At 38.3% G+C, this 21,632-nt stretch overlaps 1 protein-coding gene across 1 annotated transcript; it reads right to left on the bottom strand.

The window, feature by feature from the left end:
- Nucleotides 1-243: 243 nt before the first annotated feature.
- LOC123520708 (39S ribosomal protein L3, mitochondrial-like) lies at nucleotides 244-20,571 on the bottom strand. The gene is made up of 7 exons (XM_045283245.1): nucleotides 20,113-20,571; nucleotides 3,489-3,582; nucleotides 3,173-3,379; nucleotides 2,956-3,075; nucleotides 2,208-2,368; nucleotides 1,909-2,098; nucleotides 244-777 (listed from the first exon to the last, which is right to left on the bottom strand). The coding sequence occupies exons 1-7, from the start codon at nucleotides 20,184-20,186 to the stop codon at nucleotides 541-543; spliced, it is 1,083 nt and encodes a 360-aa protein (XP_045139180.1). The 5' UTR covers nucleotides 20,187-20,571; the 3' UTR covers nucleotides 244-540.
- Nucleotides 20,572-21,632: the final 1,061 nt, after the last annotated feature.

Below are 21,632 nucleotides of genomic sequence, written 5' to 3'. Positions count from 1 at the left end.
AGTAGTATGAGATAAAGTAGATTAATAAAGAGCACCAACACTTCTTTATGAATTCAGAAGTGTTCAACAAGACAGATGTGAAACTCTGCTTTCTGAAGTTTCAAACCATGATGGGGACTAATGGAACTACTGCTTGTGGTCCTTGGCAGACATCTGTCTTATGTCAACTATAAATAAAAATGTAGTTGACTTATAACTACACTAAAAGTGTGACAATCATGTGGGTTTCTTAAAGAAAAAGACTTACTTTGTACAATGTGTATTTTTCACATCTTGGCCTGTCTACATCTTACTTTGTACAATGTGTATTTTTCACATCTTGGCCTGTCTACATCTTTCACTGTGTGTGTGTGTGTGTGTGTGTGTGTGTGTGTGTGTGTGTGTGTGTGCACACATGCATATACACAGGGAGTGCAGGAGAGCTGGATTGCTAGCCTTCTGCTTCTTCCAGGTGGCAAAGCTACAACTCCTTAGTTTACACTCCATACAAGACTACAACTATGTAAATACTTTTCTAGGATCAGCATTCACACATAATGTTCATTTTTCAGCAAACTGGACTGAGGGTTCACGAAATGTATGCAATTCCTTATCATACAATTCTTCTTCAATTTCCTCCTCATCTTGGAAAAATGTTGGGAATGGTGGATGGTTTTCTTGTGTATGTCGATGATCAGGGAGTATGGAATCATAGATGTAAACATAGGATCCCACACCACCTGGCACAGCTGGACCATGGACCCAGATGACATTGTGCTGGGTGTTTACTCTCCACACCTAAAATGTGAAATATGATTCTAAAAGGCAAGTTTCAGTTTATAAAAAAATCTATATATATTTGCTCATAGGAAAGTTTAGATACTTGTGCATGGACACCAAGCTTGATGGAAGTGAAGCTAAGCCATTACACAGGTGATGAGAGAGAGAGAGAGAGAGAGAGAGAGAGAGAGAGAGAGAGAGAGAGAGAGAGAGAGAGAGAGAGAGAGAGAGAGAGAGAGAGAGAGAGAGAGAGAGAGAGAGAGAGAGTAGAAGCCAAGATACGAATATTTGCAGGAATCTTAGTACTTGTAACTTTGAGGTAGCACACTCAAAATTAAAATCAATAAAAGAAAACAGGTGCTAAACAATGCAAATGTAGATTCCTGAAAAGACATGATTTGAATATGTCAAAGAAATGAAACATGAAGGGAATAATAATGATAATGATAAAAAAAAAAACTTGCAGAATGAATGACGGGAAAACCCAGAGAGGAATAGGGAAATGGGTTAAGGAAGTACAGAGCAACTGTGGCCATAGCATACCGGAGGACTATTCGTTTGCCCCATTGACATATCAACGCAGAGAAAACATACAAACCAGAGACTACGTGTCTGAGTGTCAGACAACCTTTGTCATGATGCATCTTCATATACCTTTGGCATCGTTACGGGAGAGCAAAATTCAGGCATTTCTGCTCAGATGTAGGTTCGAATCCCACCACGTATCGCCTTGATACTTTGCCATTTGTCGAGTGGTTTAAGTTACCTACATGTCACCATGATACCCAGGTTTCAGGTAGTTACACCAAAGATGTGCTTTGGTAGTGATATGGGGTCTAATATGGGTACCACTTTAAATAAAACTGCCTGTGCCACTAATGGGTGGAAGCTTAACAGCACTTCCAATACTCCAAGTTACCTATAGGTGATATAGGCCAGGACATATAAAAGACTATTTTACAAAATTGTTTCCTAAAAAAACTTTCATATATGAATTAAGCTTTTCAAAAGACTATTTAGTATGCAGAACTAATTTCTACATATCTAATAAAGAAATGAAAAAAATGTATCAGGAAGTAGAAACTACCTTATTTTTCTCTTTAACATCAGAAGGTAAGAACTTTTTAAACATAAGGAAAACAAACTTACCTTAAGCCCTCTCAAAATCCTTCTCTCCCTGCCCATGTTGCCAGGCATCTTGGTGCCTAACAAAACTCTGGCCTTGTCACCTCCACTCCCTATGTTGCCTCCTCGGCGATGGCTCTTGGTCACTCCATGAGAGGCTGGCATGCCCTTGAAGCCCCAACGCTTCATTACTCCTTGGAAACCTCTGTCAATTCTGTAAATAAATATCAAACAATAGTGCATATTAACTGAAATATGAAGTGAAATAACAGGCAAATATAAAAACATTTTCTTCATTATATGAAGGTGGGTGAAAGACTCACGTAATGCCAGCAATGTCAACATAATGCCCTGGCTGGAAATGGGAAGCATACAGTGGTGTCCCTGGGGCCAGCTTTGCATTTGGTGTGATAAGAAACTTGCTCATCTTTTTTTTAGGCATTACGCCTGCTTCAGAGAAGACACTGTAATATTCTTTTGTGATCTGCATAGTGAAGAAGGAAAATTTTCTGAGAGTTAATTGATACTTCTAAGCTGATTGATGTATTTTTGTGATCGATGCATTTTCAAAAATCTCAGAGGGAGAAAAATAATTTAATTGACAGACTTATTTCAAATGAATGATCAACTGAAGCATAAATGATAACCAGAACTTGAGTGAACTGTTATCCTGATGGCCACTACAGCCACTGCAGCACCATACACAACCTGTGCCAGGTGATTTAGTATATTAGCTTCACAATCACAAGGACCCTAGTTCTAATCTCCAGTTGGGTGGAGATAAATTGTGTTTGTCTCTTTCTAAGCCACAGCACTTTTTTAACCTAATAGAGAACCAGTATGTAAATTCAGCAGGGAAAACATTTGCCATCAGCACAAGAAGAATGCCAGCAATCCTGCTTCATAATGAATTCAGACCAATGGAAGATCAGTAAACAAAGCATTTTTAAACACTGAGTCAATGTCATATATATATATATATATATATATATATATATATATATATATATATATATATATATATATATATATATATATATATATAATGATTTGCATCAAAAGTTGTCTTACAATTCGAGGGTCAATAGGATCAGCACCAACCACAAGGGCACCTAATTCTCTGTATCGTTTCCTTTTGTCTTGCACCATGTCCTCAGGTTTTATGTACTTGATCACTTGGTTATCAGATACCTGCAAAATACAATAATACATATATTAGTAACAATTAGAACTAACACTGCAAAGAGAGGAGCAGGATGCAATGGTTCTGATTATGGCTGTGACTTACCTGTAAAAGTGTTGTTAACAATCTTGTGCCATCTTTTGTCCACATCGGATAAATACCAATTTTTCGACCAATCAGTCCACATCTCATGGAATTTTTAACCCATGTTCCTCTTTCCCAGCAATCTGCTTTCAGAGGGGATGAGTACTTTTCTTCTATGACATCCTTCAAGAAGATTTCATTCTCTGGTGTCATGTGCTCAGGATACATCTGAATAAAGTATCAAAGTTACACAATCTGAGAAAAGATCATATAAGGCAGATCTGCCAGTTCTTCATCCTTCACATCTTAAGAAATAACAGTGTCAATATACACTTACAGCACGAGTAGTTTTTGGTAACCAAAAAGGGGGAACTGTGTGCCGCCGCTTGACTCTTGACATGGCTCGCACTTGATTCATGCACACTGGTGCTCTGAAAAATAATATAAGGTTCAATGTAGAAAAAAAGTATGTGTAACAATACTTTGTCAACTGTTATAGCAGTTTACAAGCAAAAAATATGTCAAGTTATAAAGTTAAAGGTGTTAATTTCATAGAGATGATAAATTTTTGCTTTGTAAATATTAAATGAGTTTGAAGATGAAATGCCATCTTATAAGTATTCTGAAATGTACAATATATTTTGGTTGGCAATTGTAATAACTCAAATCTAATGGCCAGTAAAACCCCAAAGTGACAACATATTGGGAGAAGATTACATCACTGTAACAGTTTGTTACACCTGATGATAACTATACCAAACTTATGTTATAGGAATGTTTTTAGAATTACTACAGTATCATCCTCTAAAACAGTGGAAATGTGGTTTTTACATACCTTATTGTATTCAAAGAAAATGTCTCTAAGTTTCTACAGAAAATCTAGTTTTTAAATATTTAGCTCTTGACCAGCAAGTGTGGGGATTTTGTAAAATGTAAGGTTTTGGGGTGGCAGAGATTAAAGAAAAAAAATTCACTAGTATAATAAGATATATAATTATTAATAAGACAATTTAGGTCATGCATACTATGCAATGTTTGACTGAAAAATATAGCCTAGAAATGTGAGTAGATAGATAAACATCCCTTGACATGGGCACTTCACCAAAAAATTCCCTATACCCAATCCTCGGGTGATAACCAATGGTGAGATTGAAAAATTTTAAGAATTGGTTCTCTTACAACCTCTATGAACAATTATAACTGTTCCACACAGTCAAGTAGCTTAGTCACAAAAATTAATATAAGCAAAATTATAGATTATTATTGAAAATAAAAACTAAGATAACAACCAGTTACTGGGATTACTTAAATCCCAAGAACATGTTCTTATGAACTGGTGCGAATTGTCTGAATGCCATCAATGGTAATAACATAAAATAATAACCCTAGAAATGTTAAATGTTTTATTTATTTTTTTGCTCACCTTACTGGATTATGACAAACTAACTTTCTTCCCATTGGAGATTAGTGTATTTGGAGATATGTATTTGTGTTTCTTTGTGCTATAAGAATAATTACTAAATTCCCTGGATGCCATTATTATTCCAAATTGTTTAGAATCTCAGATGTAACCCCTTCATTCTGCTTACTACTTCATGCTTTTATAGAGCTTCAAAAACTTATGTGGGGATTAAAATAGTGAAAACTGTGGCTATGCATATTCTGATACCCATAAACCCTTCCTAAAGTAAATCAAGTAATCTAAGTATACTCAAAACTCGAGGTAAAAATATAAACTCAAGGTAAAAATACGTCCCAGTACTAAAGGGGTTAAGAAAGTGTTTAAGTGTAACTGTGGAACTGTAATGGAAAGGGCACTTGCACAGTAAGTTCCTCACTGCCAATAAAAATATTGGGAAAATTATTGGATAATCAAATGGCTTTCTATCTGTAAGTTTTTATAAAGCGTTGGTTTTCACTCGGCATATGTTTTGATTCCGCCATGCGCCTGGCAGTGCTACTTGGTTCCATCTCTTTCTCTCTCATTATTCATTCCTCAGCTATATATGATCTAACACTTATTTCATTTGGAGATAGGAGAACCTATGGCCCCTTCTCACCCTGTATATACATCTAGGCCTGAGTTCAATTCCTTTTGTAGTAATCTCTGCGAGCTGCTCAGATGAGTGCGTCCTGCTCGACAACTGCGCTCCGTGTGGTGTGTGTGCGTGTGTGTGTGTGTTTACCTAGTTGTAGTTTTATAGGGCCTGGGCTTTATGCTCGTGTTGCCCCGTCTCCATATCTACACTTATCCAATTTTTCTTTAAAACTATGCACACTCATTGCTGACACCACTTCTTCACTCAAACTGTTCCACGTCTCAACACATCTTTGTAGGAAACTATATTTTTTAACATCTCTCAAACATCCTCCCTTTTTCAGTTATTTACTACTATGGGATCTTGTGCTTCGAATGTCATATTCTTCTCTCAGGATCAGTTTCTCATTATCCACTTGATCCATTCCGTTGATCAATTTATAAACTTGTATCAGATCCTCTCTCTTCCTTCTCTGTTCCAGGGTTGGTAGATCCTTGGCCTTTAGTCTCTCCTCATATGTCATCTCTTCAAATTCTAGAACCATTCTTGTAACAATTTTTTGTAGTCTCTCCAACTTCCTTATGTGTTTTTTTTTATGGGGGGGTCAACACTACTCTGGGTTTTATTATAGTACTTATCAATTTCTTCATCATTTCTTTCTCCATGTAGTGAAATGCTAATCCAAAATTTCTTAGCAAATTATATGACTCAATGAAAATTTTATCAATATGGCTTACCGGTTGATTATTTTCTTTCATCGTCACTCCCAGGTCCTTTTCCTTTTTTACTTTCTCCAGTTCTACTCCATCTCCCATCTTATAGATTCCCAGTGGTCATCTTTCACTCTTTTCCATTTCCATGACATGGCTTTTGTTTTCATTAAATTCCATCTCCCACTTTTTACTCCATTTCCAGATCTTATTTAGGTCTTTCTCCAGTATTTCACAATCCTCTTTTTGCTTTATAACTCTGCACAGTTTTATGTAGCATCCTTTGGCATCTGCAAACAGATTTATGTAGCTGTTCACTTTATCTGTCCTTGTTTTCATGGCATGTAACTGCATGCCTTCCTCCTGTTTATATATATGAGAAAAGTATTGGTAAACTCTGGAACCAATACTGACCCACCTGTGGCACTTTCTCTTAACAGGGCCTACTGCTCTCCACTTGGACTTCGTATCTTTAACTACCGTCCTTATTTCTCTCCCCCTCAAATAATTTTCCATCCATCTAAATGTGCTTCCTATTAAGCCATCCTTCTCCTCTAACTTCCACAGTAATCTTGTATGTGGCACTTTATCAAACACCTATTTTTAAATCCAAATAAATACAGTCAACCTATCCCTCTCTCTCTTGTACTCTATCAACTATTCTAGAGTAGAAACTCAATAAATTTGTTACACATGACCGACCTTTTCTAAAACCAAATTGGCTATTTGATAATAATTTGTTGTCTTTAAGGAACTCGATCCATTGTTTCTTTATTACTCTTTCACACATCTTGCATATTACACTAGTTAGTGATACCAGTCTGTAATTTAAAGGTTCCTCCTTCCTTCCGCTCTTATATATGGCAACCACCTCAGCTCTTTTCCATTTTCTATTGAGCATTTTATGATGTTGTATATAAGACTTGCTAGTTCTTCCCTACATTCTTTTAGTATTCTGCCTGAGACTTCATCCAGTCCCATTGCCTTCTCTTCATCTAATTCCTTCATCAACTCTTTTATTTCATACTTGGTTACTTTAATCTCTTTCATATAAACAGTTTCTCATTTACCCTGTGGTCTTTCAAATTTGGATTCCTTAGTAACGACCACCTGAAATTTACTATTTCACAGTTCTGCCATACTTTTTGGGTCTTCCACCATCCCATTCTTTCTTTTTGCCTTATTTTTCCATTTATGAATCTGTAGAACAATTTTGGTTGCTCCTTACATTTTTTGACATTGTCCTTTTCATAGTTCCTTTCCTCTTCCTTTCTTACCTTAGCATATTCATTTCTGTGTGTGTGTGTGTGTGTGTGTGTGTGTGTGTGTGTGTGTGTGTGTGTGTGTGTGTGTGTGTGTGTGTGTGTGTGTGTGTGTGTGTGTAATTCACCTCTGTCAACCTGTTGGTCACCCCAGCCAGTCTTCCCCATTACGGAGCAAGCTCAGACCTTATAGTCCGATCTTCGGGTAGGACTGAGACCACAACACACTCCATACACCGGAAAAGCGAGGCCACAACCCCTCAAGTTACAGCCCGTACCTATTTACTGCTAGGTGAACAGGGGCTACACATTAAGATGCTTGCCCATTTGCCTCGCCGATTCAACCCGCCGTCTCCATTGTGAGTCGAAGGCATAACCACTACACCACGCGTGTGTGTGTGTGTGTGTGTGTGTGTGTGTGTGTGTGTGTGTGTGTGTGTGTGTGTGTGTGTGTAATTCACTGTTTGATCTGCTGCAGTCTCTGACAAGACAGCCAGACGTTACCCACGGAACGAGCTCAGAGCTCATTATTTCCGATCTTGGGATAGGTCTGAGACCAGATACACACCACACACCGGGACAACAAGGTCACAACTCCTTGATTTACATCCCGTACCTACTCACTGCTAGGTGAACAGGGGCTACACGTGAGGAGACACACCCAAATATCTCCACCCGGCCGGGGAATCGAACCCTGGTCATCTGGCTAGTGAAGCCAGCGCTCTAACCACTGAGCTACCGGGCCGTGTGTGTGTGTGTGTGTGTGTGTGTGTGTGTGTGTGTGTGTGTGTGTGTGTGTGTGTGTGTGTGTGTGTGTGTGTGTGTATTTATCTAGTTGTTTTTACCTAGTTGTGTTGTACAGGGTTTGAGTGGGGATCATAGTGTAATTCCTTATCTCAATTTATCCAAATTTTCTTTAAAGTTATGCACATTATGTGCTGTAACAACATCACTCAAAGCATTCCACCTTTTCACCATTCTATGTGGAAAACTGTGTTTTCTAGTATCCTTCACACACCACCTCTTCTTAATCTTCTTTGCATGTCCTCTTTCCTTCTTTTCTTCTTCTATCACCAACACCAGGTCTTCCTTGTCTATTTTTTCAATGCCATTTACTATTTCATACATTGTTATTAGATTTCTTCTTTCTCTTCTATCTTGTAAGGTTGGCAGTCTCATTTCCTTCAGCGTTTCTTCATATGTTAGATCCTTTAGTTCAGGCACCATCTTTGGAGCTATCCTCTGGAGCCATTCTAATCTTCTTATATTCTTTTTCAAGCTTGGTGACCATACCACTGCTGCATATTTCAGCTTAGGATATATCATGCTTGTAATAATTTTTTTCATCATATCTTTGTCCAGGTACTGAAATGCCACTCTTATATTAGTCAACATTTTATATGATGATCTAAATATCTTACTTATGTGTTTTTCAGGATTCAGATTTTCTTGTATAATCACTCCCAGATCTTTTTCCTCTTTAGCCTTTATTATTTGTTCCTCTCCCATCACATAGTTCCATACAGGTTTTCTCTTACTCTTTCCTAATTCCATTACGTGACATTTCTTGGCATTGAATTCTAACTTCCACTTCTTACTCCACTCATAAATTTTGTTTATATCCTCCTGCAGCAACAAATAGTCCTCTTAGGTCTTGGTTACTATTAGCAATTCTGCATCATCAGCAAACAAATTAATATAATTTGTTACCACATTCTGTATGTCATTTACATATACATACCTGAAACATAATGGGGGCTAACACAGACACTTGTGGCATTCCACTTGTTACTTTACTCCAAGATGAGTATGTATCTCTGATCACAGTTCTCATCTCTGTCCTTAAGTAATCCCTTATCCAATCTAACAGTTCCTCTCAGTCTTCCTATGCTCTCTAACTTGCAAAAGAGTCTGCTGTGAGGGACTTTATCAAAAGCTTTTTTTATGTATAAGTATACTGTGTGTGCCCATCCATCTCTGCTCTCCAGTCCTTCTATTACTCATGAGTAAAAACTTAATAGTTCAACACATTTGACCATCCTGTCCTAAATCCAAATTGTCTGTTTGATATAACATGTTCTTCTTCCAGATATTTAATCCATTTTTCCTTGATAACAATTTCACATATCTTCCCCACAACACTTGTAAGTGACACAGTCTGTAACTTAATGGCTCAGTTGACTTTCCTCCTTTGAATATTGAGATTATGTTGGCTTTCTTCCACTCCAGTGGTACTCTCTCTTTTTTAATGAACAGCTGATCTTACATCCCTTTAGTGCCCAGCCTGATACACCATCTGGCCCCATTGCTTTTCTGACATCCAAATCATCTAGTAGTCCTCCAATATCTTCTTTGTGCACTATTATTTCCTGCAAGCCTCGGCAATACAATGTTGTATTTGATTCTGCAAATTCCTCTTCTTCAGTGAACACAGTTTTGAAGCTCTCATTCATTATTTCACTCATTTCCTTTCCTTTTTTGTATGTCTTCCCTCCCTTTATTATTTTTTCTATTGTTTCCTTATTCTTCATCTTACCATTTATATATTTGTAGAAAAGCTTGGGTTCATCTTTGCTTTTTTTGCACCACATCTTTCTCGAAGTTTCTTTTTTCCTCTTTCCTTACTCTAATATATCAATTTCTCACATCATTATCAGTTGTTTTAATTTCTCTGCTTTATGAGTTTCTTCCAAGTTTTATCTTTTTCCCTTTTAGCTTGGTACATTGTACCAAGCTTGTGTACTTTTCTATACTCTTTAGATAAGTACATATTTCATCACTCCTTCATTATATTCCTGTAGGAATATTTAATATTTCCCCTGTATTGTCCTTCCATTCATAATGTTCATCCATTCAATTTCACCAAAAAAATTGTTTAACTTTTCAAAATCTGCTCTTGTATAATTTAACCCCTTTATTACTGGGACACATTTTTGCCTTGAATTTTAAGTTTGATTAGACAATTTTCGTAACATTAGGAAGGGTCTGTGGAGCTCAAAAGAGTTTCTGAAACTATATGAAATCACCAAATAGTAACCAGAGTGAATAGGAAAATGGGTCCTGGTACTTTTTGTAGTCTTCTCTGTATCTTGTCCCATCCTCTTCCTGCATTTCCAACACTTATGTTACATGGTCACTTCTTCCCATTGGATTAAGGTATTGTATGCTGGAATGGGAGCTCTAGCTTCTTTGTGAATGCTAAGTCAAGCAATGATGGTTATTCCTCCATTCTGTACCATGTTGATTCTTCCACCCAGTGATCCAGTGTATTCACCATAGTCAACTGTCACTCCATGACCCAGCATAATCCACACTGATTACTCCCAGGTCTTTTTCTTCAGACTTATTTTTTATTTTTTCATTCCCCATTGAGTAAACTCCCTTCAGCCTTCTTTTGTTCATTCCAAATGATAATACACTGCACTCTTTTGTACAGGTTGAACCTCCTTAATCCGGTATTCTTTCATCCGGCAACACCTGTAATCCGACAAAATTTTTGTTTGCAGGAATTTTTGAATTGGCCGGAGTGATTGGCACATGTTTCATTATACTTCTCCATCAAAATATTACACTTGTCTTCAGTTTTCTCCGTTGTATAAAATTCAGTCCAGTCTGCTTGTTCAAAGTACTGTATTTCCTTAATTCTGCAAAGTCAGTTTTACTGTAATTGTACCTGCTATTTTTATAGTCTTCATTCCTAATTTCTTCCACTCCTTCTTTCAGCCGGACTTCAAGTAATACATGATTACTTTTACCCAGTGGACTCATATTCCAAGTGTGTGTGTGTGTGTGTGTGTGTGTGTGTGTGTGTGTGTGTGTGTGTGTGTGTGTGTGTGTGTGTGTGTGTGTGTGTGTGTGTGTGTATTTACCTAGTTGTATTTTACCTAGTTGTATTGTACAGGGTTCGAGCGGGGCTCATAGCGTCCTGTTTCTATATCTCATTTTTTTTTTTTATATATTTTTTTTTATTTATACCATGTGGGCTTTTCACGGGAATTTATGGGCTAAAGAGGATACTTTTTTGGGGTACCTCCTATCTCAAAGCCCACCCGCTAGGAAACCGTTGCCCCGAGAAAGGAAGCCCTACCTACACTCGGACCGTGGACAGGATTCGAACCCGTGCGCTTGGAGACCCCTCGGATCCCAAAGCATGCATGTTTCCATTATACCACGGCGGCCCATTTATCTAATTTTTCTTTAAAGTTATGCACACTATATACTGCAACAATTCTATTATCCAATGCATTCCATTTTTCCACCGTTCTGTGTGGAAAACTGTATTTTCCAACATCCTTCACACACTGCCTCATCCTGATCTTCTTTTCATGTCCTCTTGTCCTTCCATCCTCTTCCGCCAACAGCACCAGGTCTTCTTTGTCTATCTTTTCAATATTATTTACTATCTTATACATTGTTATTAGGTCCACGCGTTCTCTTCTATCTTGTAAGGTTGGCAGTCCCATTTCCTTTAGTCGTTCTTCATATGTGGTCCTTTAATTCCGGCACCATCTTTGTAGCAATCTTCTGTATCCTTTCCGGTTTTCTTATATCTTTTTTAGAACTCGGAGACCATACCACTGCTGCATATTCCAGCCTTGGGCGTATCATGCTTGTGATGATTTTTGTCATATCTTTATCCATGTAATGAAATGCCACTTTTATATTAGTCAACATACTACATGATAGTCCAAATATCTTGTTTATATGTTTATCAGGGCTCAGATTTTCTTGTATGATCACTCCAAGATCTTTTCCTCTTTAGTCTTCGTTATTTGCTCCTCTCCCATCAGATAGTTCCATACTGGTCTTCTCTTACTCTTTCCTAGTTCCATTATGTGACATTTCTTGGCATTAAACTCCAATTTCCACTTCTTGCTCCATTCATAGATCTTATTTAAATCTTCCTGTAGCAGTATACAGTCCTCTCTGGTTTTGATAACTTTTAGCAACTTTGCATCATCAGCGAATAAATTCATATAGCTGTTTACCCCAATGTGAGTCGTTTACATAAACTTGAAACATAATGGGGACTAACACTGACCCTTGTGGCACCTGCTAGTTACTTTACTCCAAGATAGAGTATGTATCTCTGATCACAGTTCTCATTTCTCTGTCCTTCAAATAATCTCTTGTCCATTTGAGCAAGGTTCTATGCAGTCCTCCTATGTTCTCTAATTTCCAAACAAATTTTCGTGAGGGACTTTATCAAATGTCTTTTTAATGTCCAGGTAGTATACTGTGTCTACCCATCCATCTCTATTTTCAAGTCCTGCAATAACCCTGGAGTAGAAGCTTAATAAGTTTGATAGACATGACCGCCCTGTCCTGAACCCATATTATCCGTTCGATATGACTTGCTCCTCTTCTAGAAATTTAACCCATTTTTTTTTTTAATTATTACACACAACTTCCCTATGACACTTGCAAGTGACACTGGTCTGTAATTTAGTGGTTCAGTTGCCTTTTCTCCTTTAAATCTCAGTATTACGTTGGCTCTCTTCCACTCTAGTGGAACTTTCCCTTCATTTATCAAACTTTTAATTATTTCCCAAATTGGCTCCAGTAATTGCTCTTTACATTCTTTTAACACCCAGCCTGATACACCATCTGGCCCCATTGCTTTCCTGACTTCTAACTTGTCCAGTAATCTTCCAATGTTCTCTTCATGAACTGCAATTCAATGTCCTATTAGGTTCTGTGAAGTCATCTTCAGTGAATACCGTTTTGAAGCTCTCATTCATTATTTCACACATTTCTTTCTCTGTTTGGTATGTCTTTCCTTCTTTAATTATTTTTTCAATTGTTTCCTTATTCTTTGTTTTGCCGTTTATAAACTTACAAAAAAGTTTTGGTTCATCCTTGCTTTTATCCAATACATCCTTCACAAACTTTCTTTCCTCCTCTCTCCTTACTCTATTATATTAATTTCTAGTATCTTTGTACTGCCAACTATTATATTCATTTCCCTGCTTTAACAGTTTCTTCCACACTTTTATCCTTTGCCTTTTTTGCTTGTAATCTAGATATCTAGCATTGTACCATGTATATATTTTTTTCTGAACTCTATAAACAGGAACAAACTTTTTTACTCCTTCATTGTATTCCAGAAAGAATATGTCATATTTCTCTTGTACAGTCTTCCTACACATAATATTACTCCACTCAATATCAGCAAAATAACTCCTTAGTTTACCAAATCTGCTCTTGCATAATTTAATCTCTCTCCTTTATAGTCCTCTCTGTATCTTACCTCATCTTCCTCCTGCATTTGCATCTCTAATGTCACATGATCACTTTTCCCCATTGTACCAAGGTATTGTATGATTGGAGGGGACTCCGGTTTTTTGTGAAGACTAGGTCAAGTAACGATGGTTCCTCTTCTCCCCTGTATCTTGTTGACTCTTCTATCCACTGGTCCATTGTATTAACCCTAGTCATCTGTAACACTTTCTCACTCCACTGCCCAGCATTGTCTATTACTTCTATCTCTCACCAGTTTATTTTTTTACAGTTAAAGTCTCCAACTGTGTGTGTGTATTTACCTATTTACCTATTTGTGTATTACAGGGCCCGAGCTAAGCTCTCTGTGTCCTGCCTCCTTGGCCACTCCTGTCATATCTCTCTTTCATCTGATTGACACACACTGCGTCAACGACATCACTGCTCAGTTTATTCCACTTTATACTTTATACTTTATACCACAATGCGAGAAACTGTACTTTCTCATGTCATTTAGACAGATGTCTTTTATTAGTTTTTTTTTCCATGTCCTTGGAGATGATTACTTGTGGTCACCTTTATCAACTCTGTCCAATATGTCAATCTTGTTCACCAATTTATACATAGTTATCATGTCTCCCCTTGTTCTTCTCTCTTCTAATGTGGTCAGTCCCAGTTCCCCTTAGCCTTTCCTCATAGTCTAACTCCCTGAGTCCTGGTACCATCCTTGTTGCCAGCCTCTGTATCCTTTCCACCTTCTTCACATTTTTCTTCATATGCGGTGACCAGACGCAAGCTGCATATTCTAACTGGGGTCTTATTAAAGTGCATAGTATCTTCTTCATCATTCCTTCATCTAGGTAGTGGAATGCAAGACCAATATTTTGAAGCATGTTATATGTTTTCCAAAATATCTTGTTAATGTGTTTCTCCGGTGACAAAGTGTTTTGCACGGTTACTCCTAGGTCTTTCTCCTCATTGGTCTCTTCAATTTTTTCATCACCCAGCCTGTAATCCCTGTTTGGTCTGTATCTACTTCTTCCCATTTTCATAACATGGCTCTTGTTTATATTAAATTCCATCTGCCACTCTTTACTCCACTCATATATTTTATCAAGATCTTCCTGTAACTTGTTACAATTTTCCACATTCTTTATGTGTGTGTGTGTGTGTGTGTGTGTGTGTGTGTGTGTGTGTGTGTGTGTGTGTGTGTGTGTGTGTGTGTGTGTGTGTGTGTATATATATATATATATATATATATAGAGAGAGAGAGAGAGAGAGAGAGAGAGAGAGAGAGAGAGAGAGAGAGAGAGAGAGAGAGAGAGAGAGAGAGAGAGAGAGAGAGAGAGAGAGAGAGAGAGAGAGAGAGAGAGAGAGAGAGAGAGAGAGAGAGGGGGGGGGGGCAACCCCCGCTTAATGAAGATTCACACAGCAAAATTTCGCTACAACGAAGGTTTCATTTTACTACCCTCTGCTTGTTTAACGAACACCAAACTCGCTTTAATGAAGTTTTATCCAGGTCATTTTTTCCAAGTTTGAAAGCCCCGCCGTATCACACAAGCCGACAGGCTTTTGAATACACCAGTGCCCCTCGCGGACAACATGTGCACCATTCACTCCCCGTTCAAAACAATAACAGCACCAGCAGCAGCTCGTCTTTCCTAGCTCAGCTTACCACCAAAACGCCCTGCAATGTCGCCTAGCGTTGCTAAGAAGACCAGGAAGTCTCTTACTCTCAAAGTGAAGCTGGATATTATTCACAGACACGAGATAGGCGAGAAAACTAATAGCACTGCTCGCCACCATCTTGACTCCATCTACTGTTTCTACTATATTCAAGTCAGCAGACTCTATTAACCCCTTCAGTACCGGATGTGTGTTTTGTGACACGTGCGTGTCACGGCTGAGTTCACGCGCCAGGAACCGAGGGTGCTCCCTGTGACACTCACATGCCACGGTTATAAGCTGTGTGTATTGAGGGCTCTCAAGGCCTCGGTTTCTGGGTTATTTCTACCCACGTGGTGGCAAGTGTCTGTGTTTACAAACATAAGGCTGCAGCCATTCGTGGGACGGTTTGAAACTTCATAAACTTTGACCAATGAGTTATTGTCAGTGCTGTGACGTAATTTGTGAAGACCAATCATCATATTATATTTTCTTTATACATCATATTTACCTACGTATGGCAACACATGCTTGTCGAGTGCCGCAATGCGATTATTGCGATATTCTCTAGCTTCTGTTCAGTGCTGCGTGAAGTTTTTTTGTGGTAGCACGCACGGATTTACTTCGCAATTATGGATATCTCTACAACTGACAGTGAAGATGAATATGATGGTGGAATAAAAAGGGAATTTGAGGGGTCTGATGTCTCAATGGAAGGTGATGATACTTTGTTTGATCCTGAAGCTATCAGTGATGTAGAGAGTGATGCTAGCAGCGGCGACGAGAGTATTGAGACGTTATCCGCCAGCAGTGGCCTGTCATGCAGCCCTCCTGCCTCACCCCCCACAGCTGCTGGTAGACAAACAGATTTCACACTTCTTTCAGACCCATTCTCTGACACCAGACCTAACCCTCTACCTACAAGTAACACTGATTTTTCTTATATACATCCTAGTATTATTCTACATCATGAAGCTAGTGCTATGAGTGATCTAGACTGTTTTCAGTTATTCATGGGGAAAGATGTGATAGCTGCTCTGTGTCTCTGGACCAACACATGTGCTGCATATTTTTTTTACTCAAATGACATGTTGTGGGGTTTCTCTGATAGAAAACATAAAAATAAATAATATATTGTGAACAGGGTGTTTGTGAGAAGAAGCTGAAGACTACCGCACGGACGATGAGGAGGAGTGCGTGGGCAGTCGGTTCGGCAGCGAAACGTCTTGTTTACATAAGGCTGACGGGTCGGTAACGATGGGGTTAAGAAGGCTGGTGAGACCATATCTTCTTTGCAAGCTAAAAGAACTACCTGAACTCGTGACTCTACAATGGATAAAATGGAGAAAGCCTTGTGGAAATGTGGTACATAAGTTTTGTATGTGATACAATGATGCTCCCTTTGTTTACATTCCACAGGTTGCCAGTTAGTGTCTTTCCCATTTCACTCTCTCCCTTCATAAATTTAAGATTATCAACATTATAAAGTTGCATACATACATACATACAGTGTACATTACAATGACTTAAATTAAACTGCCTAATTTTTACTTTCAGTAAACCTTTCACTGTACTATAATGCACTCTCACTTTGTTTACTCTCAATGGAAGTTCAAGTCAAGGGTTTAACTTGTTATAATCGATTCGCTTAACGAAGAGTTTTTAGGAACGTAACCCCTTCGTTAAGCGGGAGTTGCCTGTATATATATATATATATATATATATATATATATATATATATATATATATATATACTTAACCCTCGGCTATCGCGCCCAATTGGGGCCGAAATAGCCGCGCCATAGCCGAAAACGCGATAGCCGAATTGATCTTGGCGTGAAGGCGGTTTTGGCCAATGAGCGCTCAGATATCCCATGACGTCATGGCTGGGTGCACGATAGCAGGCATCTGAGGTCGCGATAATGAAATCTTAGCAGCTTTTCATGGGTGCGCGATAGCAATAAAACGCGATAGCCAAAGTCGCGATAGCCGAGGGTTGACTGTGTGTGTATATATATATATATATATATATATATATATATATATATATATATATATATATATATATATATATATATATATATATATATATATATATATATATATATATATAGAGAGAGAGAGAGAGAGAGAGAGAGAGAGAGAGAGAGAGAGAGAGAGAGAGAGAGAGAGAGAGAGAGAGAGAGAGAGAGAGAGAGAGAGAGAGAGAGAGAGAGGGGTTGAAGAAAAGCTGCAGTAAAATCACCATTTCTATTTAAAATCTTGACATTTCAGGACAAACCTAATCCCATCTACAGACCCTGAAACATGTGCCGAGTTTTTTTATTTCATTTTTTTTTTTTTTTTTTTTTGTTATGGCCTATAGTGCCCATAGGTCTACTTGAAGATTATAGGAAGTGCTGTTCAGCTTCCACCCATTAGTGGTGCAAGCAATCTTATTTATAGTGGTACCCATATTAGGGCCCATATCACCACCCAAGCACATCTTTAAGGCAATTACACTTCCACCTAGAACCTGGGTACTATGGTGATATGTAGGTAACTTTAAACCCCTCGACATATGATGAAATTTAGAGGTGGTACGTGGTAGAATTTGAACTTAAACATGGACATCTGCCCGATCCCATGCTTACCAAGATAAGAGGTCCTGGACAATGAAATCTCCCCTTAGGTATCCTAGTCCTAGCATCGTCACCGATCATACCTGCCCTAGCATCATCACCTATCATACCTGCCTGATCCACACAATTCTAATAAAAGTACATTTCAATTCCTTAGTCATTTATACAAAGGAAAAGTTTTTTTTGTGTAAAGTTAATAAAAACTGTAATAACATTAGTAAGAAAAATAAAAGCCAGAGACTAAAAGAAAACAACAAAAGGATGTGATGTGGGTACGAAACGATGGAATTATAATTTAGTTGGATGGATGACTCATGACTATTAAAATTAGGATTATATTTATAGAAGTAAAGTGATTCAGCAATTCTTAATTCAGATAATGTCTTAGCTTTACACAAAATTTTGAAATCCTGTTCCCTAAAAATATCATCTCTCTTGACTGGTTTCTTATGACAGAAAAGTCTGGATTTGAGATCAGTTTGCCTGTCCTGAAGGAGATACCCAGTGCTCACACTTACATGATTTTAAGTTTTGGAGTGTTGAACCAATGGACCTTGTTTTACCCTGTTAGAGCTCCAGGAATCAGGTAACTTATTCTTATGTCTAAACTAAAATTCAATAGTATTTGTATTAACAAAAAATAAATCTAAAGATTAATTCTGGAACATACTTATATAACAGAGCTGTTAATACTTTTTTAATCTGATAGCTGATATGATCCTGGAAAGGTAATTCAAGATATGTGACTGGCTTGTCCTCAGTTCTGTTATCCTGTTTCACGTTTCTCAAATAATGCTAGTGGATATCCATTTGATGTAAAATATTCTTTTAACCTATTAACTTCTTTGTCAAAATTGACCCCAAGAGGTACATACACAAAAGGCCCTACATAATAAAGTTTTTTATAGAGTTGACTTTATAAATGTTAGGAACAAAAGATGTAAAGTTAAGTCCTAACCCAGTGAAGTTTTTTTCTCCTTTGTACATCTGTGACTAGACTATATTCACTCTTTTTAAGTAACATATAGAAAAAAAAATGCAAGCAATTATTTTCTTCCACCTCTAATGTAAAGTTAATGTTCCTACAAATATGTTATGAATTCAGAAACTGCTGAAATTTTTTTTATGTGTGATTCATCTTTAAGAATCACAAAGCAGTCATCTACATACCTTCAATAAACAATAGGTTTAAAATTCTCTTGAGACATTTTTCTATAACCAAATAGCACATTGTAAGTAATTTGAGCCCCTATATATACCTATCATAAACTGTTTATAATGTTGATGGCAATTTTTAAAGATTTACTAGTTTATTTATTTATTTACTTAATTTTTTTTTTACAAATCCATGTACTCCCATGGCAACACTGGGAAATGATGCATCCACACATGTTATGTACTGGCATGCCATTTAGGTGTGTTCATTCATGTGTGCTTATTGTTACATCTGTAGTGCAATCAATCAATCAATCATGGAGGGCATATGCCTGGGGGCGCATCACCTCGCTAGTCTCCATGCTGGCTCCCTTCCAGTGCCAAGTAACTCCCAGCAAAAGGCATTGACTTGCTGCAGCCATGAGTTATGTGGACGTCCCCTTGGCCTCCTCCATGCTGGGTTACCCCTTTCGGAGACAACCCGATATGCAGGATTGGCTTCCGGGTAGCATGCCACATGTCCATATAGTTGCAGTTGGCATTGACAGACTATGCTGATAATCAGCCTTGAATCAATCTCACACAGCAATCGCTGATTTGACACAGTCATATCAGCAGTACCCCATGATCCTGTGAAGGCATCTAGTGGCAAAGACATCAATTCAGCCTCTTCAGATCAGTATTCAGTGTCCATGTCTCACAACTGTGCAGTAAGACAGGGATCACCAGGGATTTCATATTAATTTCTTAGCACTGCCAGTTAGGTTAGGGTAGTTTGCTTTGGTTAGATCAGTTTAATTGGGTTAGGTTAAGCTTATTTGGTTTGAGGAAGATGTCTCAGCAATGCATGTTACCTCGACTAAGTTATGCTACTTAAGTTAGGCTTGGTTATATTAGATCAGTTTGATAAGGTAGGCCTAGCTAGTGGTGTGCAGTTTGTGGTGGCAGGTACTCTCACACCTCAGTAACAGTCTAAATTGGTTTGCTACTTCTATGGCACTTTATGACAACAAAACTATTTTCTTCTGATACATTTCAGTCAGCTTTGAGTTCTTTTCTTTTTTTTTTTTCGTTACAAAATATTAACTTATGAGAGGATATGTGATTAGAGGGAGAGTGAAAGATTGAAAATTAATGCTTTGCCATGAAAACGTACCAATTCAATTGAAATTAGGTAGAAAACAACCAGCACAAAATAGTTTCGATCAGAATGGAGAGACTGGTGGAAGACTAATAATTTACCAAGGAAAAAAGGATTAAGGCAAAAAGCACTGTGGAAAAAAAACGCACCTCAGGTCCGGATGACTTAACAAAGACAGGTTCTTCATGGCATGAGTTATACATTTGAGTCTGGACAACGCCATATTCACTACTGAGTCTGTGTTCCCAGGTGCTGGCTCTAACACAGTAGTGACAACTAGCCGGTCTTCCTCAGTCAGGTAAAGGTGAGGCGGAGAACTGCTGGCCTATGTGAAGGGTGGATTCGGTGCCTAGCCGGGGCTGCTGCCTGCCAGAGTGCGTGGTGCAAGGCCAGACTCCAGTGTTGTGATCCTGATGGATAACAATTGAGAGCGCTGTGCAGTGTAATAGGAGTGACAACGTGGACAGTGGAGCATGAAGTGATGGATGGTCTCAGGAAGAGTCCTGTGTGCACCAAGGGCACAACGAGTCAGAGGACATAACCAAGAGATATAAGCGAACTGAGTTGTTGTGTGGCCCACTGTACGCGATGGCAACATCTTGGGCGCGGGACCGGCAGATCAGCAGATCCAAGATACACACATCTCTCTCTCTCTCTCTCTCTCTCTCTGCATTTATTTAGAATGATGTGTGGTTTCATGTCATTGTGCATTGGAAAAACATCTAATCACCGAAATTTTACTTCACTCTATCTTATCATGCGATAAACGAGAAAAAAACATTTTATTTTTATGTAGAAGAGGCCAACCAAGGGCAATACTATTAAAAAAAGGGCCCACTTGGGTGCTGGTTCTCTAAAAAAAAAAAAAATCAGTAGGGAGTTAGCCAGAATCAGTGAGCAAATGTCTTGATACATCCCTCTTAAAAGAAGGCAATTAAGTCGTAGGAAGACAGAAATACAGAACCAGTTAGGGAGTTCAAGAGTTTACCAGTGAAAGGTATGGATGGTTGAGAGTACTAGTTGGTTAGCTCTTGCATTAAGAGTTGGACAAAATATGGATGAGAGAAAGAAGAAAGCCTTGTGCATGTGAGGCCGCAGGAGGAGGGGAGGCATGCAGTTAGCAAGATCAGTAGAACAGTTACATGAAAATAGCGATAAAAGATAGAAAGACATGCAACATTTCGGTGGTGAGAAAGAGGCTGAAGGCTGCCAGTCAGAGTAGGGGAGTTGATGAGACGAAAAGCTTTTGATTCCACCCTATCTAAAAAAAAAAAAAAGGTGTGTGAGTGGAACCCCGCCCCCAAACATGCGAAGAGTATTCCAAACTGGCGGATAAGGCCCTTGTACTGAGTTAACAGTTGGAGGGGCGAAAAAAATAGGCCTCAGAACGCCTAACTTCATAGAAGCTGTATTAGCAAGAGATGAGATATGTGAAGTTTCCAGTTAAGATTATGAGCAAAGGACAGACCGAAGATATTCAGTGTGGAGGAGGAAGACAGTATCATTGAAGAAAAGGGGATAGTTGTCTGGAAGGTTGTGTCGAGTTGACAAATGGAAAAAACTGAGTTTTTGAGGCATTGAAAACTACTAGATTTTCTCTGCCCCAATCAGAGATCTTAGAAAGATCAGAAGTCAGGCGTTCTATGGCGTCTCTGCGTGATCTATTGAC

This window comes from Portunus trituberculatus, chromosome 47 (assembly GCF_017591435.1).
Source record: "Portunus trituberculatus isolate SZX2019 chromosome 47, ASM1759143v1, whole genome shotgun sequence".
Lineage (NCBI taxonomy): Eukaryota > Metazoa > Arthropoda > Malacostraca > Decapoda > Portunidae > Portunus > Portunus trituberculatus.
This window is presented reverse-complemented; position numbering and strand designations above follow the sequence as displayed.